Here is an 8,989-nt window from a genome sequence, read left to right on the forward strand (position 1 = left end):
CCCGTCGCGTTCATCCGTTGCCTCGCAGACATCAAGGACTTTGACGTCACGCAAGTCAGTGGCATTGCTGAGTCGTCCGATGCGTCTGCACCCAACCAGTTGCAAGGCAGCATGGCATGCCGAGAGTCTGTACTCTCTGATGGTGCTGCCGAGGCAAACAAGCACGCTGCATGGCCGGGCGATTTGCGGCCGTTCGTTGCAATCGGGAAGCACCTGTGCGGAGCGGCAACAGACTACGCCATTCGGAGTGCCTTGCACGGTCTTCGCGGTGCGGTCCTCACCATGCAGCGCAGAGCGTCTGCCCAAACCCCTTCTGAACCGCATGCTCGATAATTGTTTGGGTGCACTTCGGCACCTACACCAGCGTGTGAATCACTTCTACTTACGTGAGGGTAAAGTAGGAATGATCCAAATACTGCCAGAAGAAACACTGCATGTATGTAAAACCTTCACCAGTATCACTGCGAAGGAGTTGCAGTGAATTTACAGAGACCTTTCTCTTCAAGCTTGGCAATCCGGAAAGTGTACGGGCAGACTTATCAGATCGATGGTCGATGGGGTTTTACATGATCATGCCATGAGATATTTCATTCCGCAGCGCGTTGCGAGCAAGCAACACGCACATCGCAAGAACTACTTCATGATGCAATATCGCCGCGTTGTTTTAGATGTATCGATAACAGCGCCTGAGCAGTGAGCTCACTTCATTCCATCACGATGGCGACCAATGGTGTCCAAGACCAAATCAAACGACAGGGAATAACGCTGCCTGTAGCGCTCCTCATGTTCCATCAGCTTGTTTCATTGTATTGACTGCAATTTGCACCGTTTATTTGCCGAGCGAGTACCAGATTGCGTGGTCGCGAACACCGCTCACACACAGCAGCAGAACCCTTGAACCTATGCAACATGAATGTGCTCTGTCCCTTCTAATTGTGCACTGCCATGCCGATAGTCATGGCCTTGGCTGCGATGCAAGCATGTGGTGTGCGATATGAGAAGATGAATGGGAGTCGCAGGTCCAACGGTTAAGTCGGCCAATGTCATCCCATCCAGGGAAGAACAGGGTGAAGGCATTGGTGACGATACAGTGGATGAGAGTGCTGACCACCGGCGGCGCGGCCTACAGGGTGTGTGCATCGCTACCTGCTGTCACCACCGGTGCACTTGGCAGGCGTATGTTGGGAAAGCATCTATCTTGGAGCTTGGATTTTCCCCCACAGAGTTTGAGCTCATCACCTGGATGACAGGTACGAGGCTTGCATCAATGCGAGAAACAGCCAGCTGCACAGCCTCGTTCCAGATTGCACTGTGCGCTTGTTATGGACAAGCTTTTCTTCCCTGCTCAAGCACTGGCACTTGCAATGGACTGCCAAGTATCACTTGTGAGCGTGCAGTGTGTGGAATCTGCATGGTTACATCACATAGATAAGCAAGAACTAGTCTGCTCAGGCCGAACGCAACCAAATATACACATTCGAAACTGCACAGCTTACAGCGGTTGGGACAGGCAAGCCTGCTTTGAACGCGCTGCTGCTCGCACGAGCCAAAACTTGTAGGACTGTGCATCATCTTCATTCTGCTGAGTCCCATACCCTGCACGGAATGCACGGCAGGCCCATAAGTATTGCAGGCAGCAGACACGGCCCTACTGCACAACCAAACCAGCGCTATGTGGGTACTCCGACCTTTCTGCATATATATTCCATTGGATTTGCTACACTGTTCAACGCCCTTCCGGGGGAAGCCAAGTCTGCCGTAACATGGTGCTGCTATGCCTCGCTATAGCCGTAACAAGCATGCCGCCTCATTCCAATCAAACCTTGAGCAATCTTCTTGGGTACGCTGGAGACTATTGGTCTGTGGGGTTGCAGTAGCGCGGTTTTCAAGAAGGCTCGCGCAACTGCAGGTTGGGCGAACTGTGGTCATGATGCATTGCAAGCAGTGGACAGCGTTGCAGATCAAGGCATGCAGGACACCAACATGGGACTCAAGTGCACTCAACAGGGTGCAGACGATACAGTTGGCGCGCAGTCTCTTCACTCAAATCCTCCTTGTTTGGCCATAGCTGATGCGCTCGACGACTTGGCACCTCCGGCGGCTCCAAGTGACAATGCCATTGCTGCCAGCACCGTACTCTCCAACAAGAGCTCCCCGTCAGCTGTATCTGCATGTAGCCCACGGCATCTTCCCCCACCTGGATCATCAGCAGGGGCACTAGTGACTAGTGCTCTGCTGAACTTGCCAATGGAGACTCGTGTTGCTGTTGGCATGAAGTGCAAGCGTCTGATTGACTGGTGTCGACTGCAATACTTGCAATCACAAGGCCTGGATGCTGAATTTGTTTGCTACGCTACGCTGGAGACGACTGGGGAGGCTCATTTGCTGCTTGGCAAGACTGGGAAATTGTGAGGGCAGTAACGAGGAGCGAGAGGTGCACTCACATCTCCAGAGATACGTCCAGGATGATTGGATATTCATTACCCAGGTTTATTTGGCCTGACGCAGTGCATGTTGTTGGCAGTCCTATTTGCTTTCTAGTTACCTAGAGTATCTGTATTTTGAAGTCAATCTCGGTAGTTACCACAACTGTCTCTGATACGTAAGTGCTCTGACATTTGAATGTGCGCTTCGAACATCGTCTTGCTCCAAGCCTTGGACCAAGGCTTGCACCAAGTGTTGCTAGGTCATGTACGCCCATGCTCTCAAACAATTCATGTTACGAGCATGCCTTCCTAGTGTACTGCCAACAGCTTCCAAGCGAGTGGGGACACTGTGTGTGGCATAACAGGTGATTCATCCGTTCTCAGTGCCACAGATACGATTTCACAACCTTCATCTCCGCAACGCCTGAAGAAACATAGTTCACCAGCCATAAACCCGTGTGGAACCATTCGATGGGCAGGTCGCTGTTTCGCATGCTTGCTTGCTTCTTTCATCAACATGTCTTTGTGGATGGAACTCGCATCGTGCATCCAGCTGTGCAAGGCACCAGATGACTTTCAGTAGAGAAAACCACTGCTATGGTTCATTCCCATGCACAAAGCTACGTGGGACATGAGGCTGTGCGGTTGATTACGGCTTGAACGTCGAAACGTCGTGTCGTCATGGACAGTTCAGATAGCTGTTGCGACGATAGGCTGAGCCGCAAAATTTGTGCACCCTGCCTTCCAACATCACGTTTGTCCATCGCCATATAAGCCAGCAACCGCCAATGCATAGATCACTGCCCCCGTAAGTCTACCAGCACTTGTTGTTAGAGCTATTTTAAGCCGTTAACGTTAGGCACATTTTCACCCCCCCTTGATGGCTGGTCTTCCAACCCCTCTTCCCATCGATGTCCACGAGGCAGTTACTGTCGATGGACAAATCTCAACGCGAGACCCGTATGGTGATTTTAATAGACCTCTTCTGGGCACTAATCGGAGGCCCAATTCTGTGAGCTTCCGCAGCAAGCCGCGCTCACTGCAGCTCTTGGCTGGTCGCAAGCCCATTAACAAGCGCAAGGCGCCCCGCCTTTCATCTCCCTTCAAACCCAAGAATCAGCAAACACGTCTCAAGCATGTCTTGCGTCCCTTGCGCGTGTCGCCCCTGCAGGCAGGTGCGTTGAATTACGTGCATCTGCACCGATGCGTTTTGACAACGAGCTTTGCATAGAGCTGCAGACGATGTGATCTGGGGGATTTTTTAACATATTGAAAGTTGCACTTATGCGGTGTTTCTTTGATGCCCGCGATTTGAATGACCTGCAGCTGACACGTCCTCTGCCTGCTGTAGTTGCCCCCGTTGCGCACGTTGGAGGCGACTTCCATGTGTGTGCCCATGAGCACGGGTCTCTTGTACCTTTGATATTTCTTTGCTGCTTCATGTTTCTATGTATTATTGCCAGATATGCAGGTGTTTTGCCCATCTTTCGCGTCAACTGTCACGACATCACCCCTACAAGTATCACACGTCGGCTAATATGTGTTGTTGGCGCAGGTGGCGTGGCAGGCATCAAGGAGTATGCTATTCATCTGATTCAGAAGCATAACCTGCAAGACAATTTCTATGCTATCGACCTAGGCCGCCTGGACCGCCTGTACAAGGTGCTTGACCTGCATCAATCGTAACCACCTGGAGTTTGACGTGCTAACCTGCTAGCCAACCCATGTCATCGCGGGCGATATGTATGTGGACATCATCTAGTTTTTCTTTCTCACTTAGCTCTTTGCAGGCGATGCATCTATGCTTCTCATCCGTTTTTTGACTTCTTTGATGTCGTTCGTGGCATCGTACCCTGCCCCTTCGCTGCTCGGTGCTCTGGGGCAGCAACCACCCCTTTCTTTCTTTGCTTGGCAAGTGAAATGCACGTTTACAATGGAAATGCCGTCGGGAAGTGATGGAGAGAACTTCATCGGTTCCTTCACCAGCTCGTGTGAGACCGGTGCGACTAAGGCGAAACCGTTAGGGGTGTGTACTGCGCGCAGGCATTCCAGGCGGCCATGCCTCGCGTGCGCCCTTTCTACGCCGTCAAGTGCAATCCGGATAAGGGTATCGTCGCCGTCCTTGCGAGCATGGGGGCGGGCTTTGACTGCGCTTCTAAGGGGGAGATGTCCCAGATTTTGGAGGCTGGTGTTGCCCCTGCTGACATCATCTTTGCTCACCCTTGCAAGCGACCTGCGTGCTTGGATTACGCTGCTTCCCAGAACATTTCGGTGAGATCCGCTTTCATCTGACATTTCGTTTGTGTGTACATCTCCTTGGCAGACGACGTTCCATGTGGCGTTGCCGCGAATAGGTTGCATGTGAGATTAAGCCTGCATTGGTTGCTTTGTCAGAGGCTTGCGCATTTGTGTTTTGCATAACCGTTGGTAGACGTTGTTACAACGGCTTTTTTGTTTTCTCTTGTCGTGTCGCTCATTCGACTCACATATTCCATTGCATGAACATTCCTCGACTCACTGCTTGGAATAATAGGATGATGCTAAACCCTTTTGACCTTTGCACTTGGCATGCGGGAAAGATGCACAATGGCGCAGATCGCGAACAGAATGCGGCATCAGGCTCGGTCGTGTAACCGCGCCTGTGACGTGGAGACTCTCTAGTACTCCAAGCACCCGTTCATAACTTGATTTTTACGGTTACTGGCCACATTGATTCGTTTGATTGAGAGCTGTCCGACAGTTTGAGAACGTGAGGCCTATTTTGCCATGGCTGGTATTGTGCTGTCTGAGGGGAGGGGGTGATGTCTCTTTACACACACCTAAACTCATCCCATCATGTCCCCCGGGCTTGGCACATGGATGTCAGACGCTTCACAACTTCCAGACTCACGCGGCACATACTCTTGCAGAAGATGACGTTTGACAGCGAGAGCGAGCTGGAGAAGATTGCCGCCCGCTACCCCAACGCAAAGTGCGTGCTGCGCATCAAGGCGGATGACCCCGACGCGGTCGTTGTGTTCGGTGCCAAGTATGGAGCGCACCCCTACGAAGAGGCTCCTTGCCTGCTGGCAGCAGCCAAGCGGCTTGGCATGAACGTCGTCGGTGTGTCCTTCCACGTCGGCTCAGGCTCCCAGCACGCTGAATCGTACTCCAGTGCCATCGCGGCTGCCCGCCATGTGTTCAACTTGGGCGCGGCACTTGACTTCACGATGGACTTCCTGGACATCGGTGGAGGCTTCTTCGGCCGGTTCAACGCCGCGGGCGATGTCCAGATTAACACTGTGGCCAACGCTGTGAATAGCGCGCTCGCTCAACACTTCCCACTCGAGAGTGGCGTCTCCATCATTGCCGAGCCCGGCCGCTACTTTGCAGAGGCGTGCAGCACGCTCTTCTGCATGGTGCACACCGTGAAGGAGACCCGCATTGCGCTGGACGCGCCCGTCATTGGTCGGTCCTATTTCATCACGGATGGTGTGTACGGCTCGTTCAACGCAATGATCTACGACCACTGCGCCATCAAGTCGGCTGTGCTGCGTTCTCCCCTCCTGCCTGCAGCCGAGGCTGGGCCTTGGGCGCCAACGACCGTGTTTGGGCCTACCTGCGATGGCATCGATCTCATCTACAAGAACATGCCCATGCCGCTGCTGCGCTCGGGTGATTGGCTTCAGTTCCCCGACTTTGGGGCGTATTCTGTTGCTGGCGCCTGCCCTTTCAACGGCCTGCCGGTCGATGCACCCGGCAAGTTTTACGTGTGGAGCAAGTCCCCAGTTGACAAGGTGCCCGTGCAAAGCATGGATCTGAAGCGGGGCAGCGCTGCTGCCAACGACACTCCCGAAGCTCTCATCCGCTTTGTTGGTGATGTTCACGACCTGGACATCGTGGGCTGAAGTGGGTGCATAGCTCTCAGCGCCAGGAACCAACTGAAACAGAGAAGCACGCTGAATTGTGCTGTGTGACTGCGGGGGCAGCCAGCAGCGCCTTTGGTGTCGTGCTCTCATTCAGGTGGCAGCTATGAATGGTTGCAGTGCATGCAATATCTGCCCTGTTCCCATGATGCTGTCCATCATGGAGTGTAGCAGCCTGGAATCAGTAATGTGACATAAATCTAGGAGGTAACTAAATGTCTCCTGCAAGTCGGAGGTTCATTGCGGAGGTGAAGCACACAAGAACTGAGTTGTTGCATGGTTATGGTAGTTGTGTGCTCTATGTGCGTACATTGCCTTGTGACTTGACCTTAGCATTGCATCTGCAGTTCTTGCATGCATTCAAAGCTTGGTCATGCATACATTATCAGTGTGGCTACCAAGCGTAACGCACATACAGTTTACCAATGTTGCCAACTGTTTATATGCGGCATACATTGTGTTGTGGTCTGTCAAATAATATGTTGTTTGGTAACTCCCTCACCTTCCCATCATACGCAAACCAGCGTTTTCTCCGCAGTGTCGGTACATGCCATTCCAACTTTCTCTTCTCCAAAAAGCCGGCCGCATGTGCAAAAATGCAAGAGTTATGTAGTGCTGTCCACTTCATCAACCATTTACTCACGTATGATAAGCTAACATCATGTACCGGTAGCACTCCGGACAGTAGGTGAAGGTGATGAAATGCACGCCAGTAGAAAGCACAGTAAGTTCCAATAATACATGTCTGCGATTGTGTCAGATGCTTGTGAATTTGAGTGCATGAGAGGCGTATGTACATGTTCAACAGACGAGGAAATAGTTGCTAATCCTGGTATACAAGAAATCCAAATGCTAAGCACCATTGTTCTGTTGAATAATGCCAGACAGGTTGGTACCTACGCACTGACGCAATGCCTGACACAGCACAATCGTCATAGCTCAGCGTGACATGGCTATGGGCCCTACACAAAGTACGATGATTGCATTGCCACATCGCAGATGCTGGTCCAAACATCGGGATCTAAGCGCTCTTTTAATGGGCGGCTCTCAGACGTTTCATGCGTTTTCCTGAACTCCCCCAGGCTGCTTGTGCACGAAGTCTTCACAGGCGCAGGCAGGCGTGATGCACGCACGATTGCCATCAATACATCACTCATCCTGCAAACGTGCCTTTCATTAGCACAAGGAAAAAAGCACAGTTGCCAGAAAGCACACTCAAGGATGACATCTTTGACGATACCATTAGGCACTCGCTAAGCGCCTGGAAGTCACATTTGGGAGGTGGCATCCAAGTGCCAGGTGTCCGACGGGTGGAAAGAATGGTGGATGCAGTGCATACAGACCCATGCAAGACATGTCATGCACCTTCAACAGATCGAGTATGTTGTACAGAATATGGTCAACCCACCGTCGCGCATGGTGACGAACACGAGAAAACCCAGGCATCTCAGTCTGAGCAACGCTCTACGTGATGCATACAATTGCTCAATGCCACAGGGTGTGTCTTCAACGCGGAGGTGCCGCCCATTCCAGAACGCACAGCAATGTGAGCGATATCAAGGCACGGGCATACACACCATGGCGCGATCTCGTAGGGGCTACTGAGAAGCACAGCACGTAAGCCAAGGACACATGCGTGGCACTGGATAAGGGCGTCCTTGGTGGGCTTTGTGGCCGCCAATTTACGGCGACCAGCTGGGAAAAGAGCTTCCGCTTCAATCATGATGCGCTGGCGGATGTTGGAGGCATAGCGCTCCTCCAGACACTGCAACAGGCCGGACAACGTGGTGGACGCCAGGTGGCGAATCTCCAGCTTCTCGTCCGTCAACCGTCGCAGCAGCAACGCAGCCATATCCAGCCGGTCGTTGTCAGTCATCGTAAAGTAGTTCCTGTAGCACCGACACCCACTGATACGAGTTACAACATGGTACAACATAATTAGACAGGGCCGTGTGGAAAAATAGCTGCGTTCACAATAAAGCCGACTACCTAAGACTAGAAGTAACAAGCTCGACCAGCCTTTTCTTGAAGCAGGCGTTATAGGATGGTCGACGTTCAGGTCGCCCCTCATGGAATGTGCTCGAAGTACGTCCTTTCATGCACAGGACCACGCAGAAGGCCTTTCAGAGTTATTGATAGAGAAATCGCTTCTGCAGACACACCTCTTGGTGATCCTGTCATCGTACGTGACTTTCATGTGCGAGCCGCTTGAAGGAGATCTTGGCAACCATCCCATCACCTATGCCGACAGTAATGACCAGGTCACGTGGCTAGGCTGACAGGGCGTGTGTGGCCTCGGCCGGTTGAATGTAGAAATGGGACGACGATGGCCAACGCACGGGTGTTTGAGATGATTCTGGAGAGGTCGCGTTTTCGATACAAACCAGCGAATGACCAGCGACATACCTGAACCAGAAGGATTGGAGCACTGACAGAGAAGCAGCTCGAGCCTGCCAAGCCGGAGCCTCAGACTTGGCCCCGAGCGTCTGGAGCAGGGAGGGCACTGCCTGCGGACGCACAATGGTGTACTTGGCAGCCACCAAAGCAGTGCGCACGCGTATTGACAGCGTCTGCAGCTTGGGGTGCTTCAACGCCTGGACGTCGATGAGCCACGGCAGACACTCCTGCATGCAGCTCTGCCCGTTTGGAACTGCCAGT

The 8,989-nt window shown here is 52.5% G+C and overlaps 1 protein-coding gene across 1 annotated transcript; it reads left to right on the forward strand.

Annotated features, from left to right (window-relative positions):
• The first annotated feature begins 3,306 nt into the window (after positions 1 to 3,306).
• On the forward strand, positions 3,307 to 6,313 carry LOC149809018 (uncharacterized). The gene is made up of 5 exons (XM_089995035.1): positions 3,307 to 3,601; positions 3,703 to 3,832; positions 3,890 to 4,088; positions 4,470 to 4,697; positions 5,336 to 6,313. The coding sequence occupies exons 1-5, from the start codon at positions 3,307 to 3,309 to the stop codon at positions 6,311 to 6,313; spliced, it is 1,830 nt and encodes a 609-aa protein (XP_089851161.1).
• Positions 6,314 to 8,989: the final 2,676 nt, after the last annotated feature.

The sequence above is a fragment of the Nuphar pumila genome, unplaced genomic scaffold (assembly GCF_984573655.1).
Source record: "Nuphar pumila unplaced genomic scaffold, dmNupPumi1.hap1.1 HAP1_SCAFFOLD_1865, whole genome shotgun sequence".
Lineage (NCBI taxonomy): Eukaryota > Viridiplantae > Streptophyta > Magnoliopsida > Nymphaeales > Nymphaeaceae > Nuphar > Nuphar pumila.

Bases quoted from the DNA above. Each gene is read 5' to 3' on its own strand.
- LOC149809018 (XM_089995035.1), top strand. From the start codon at position 3,307: ATGGCTGGTCTTCCAACCCCTCTTCCCATCGATGTCCACGAGGCAGTT. The intron at 3,602-3,702 runs GTGCGTTGAATT...ACATATTGAAAG, and splicing joins CGTGTCGCCCCTGCAGGCAG to TTGCACTTATGCGGTGTTTC. The intron at 3,833-3,889 runs GTCTCTTGTACC...TATTATTGCCAG, and splicing joins GTGTGTGCCCATGAGCACGG to ATATGCAGGTGTTTTGCCCA.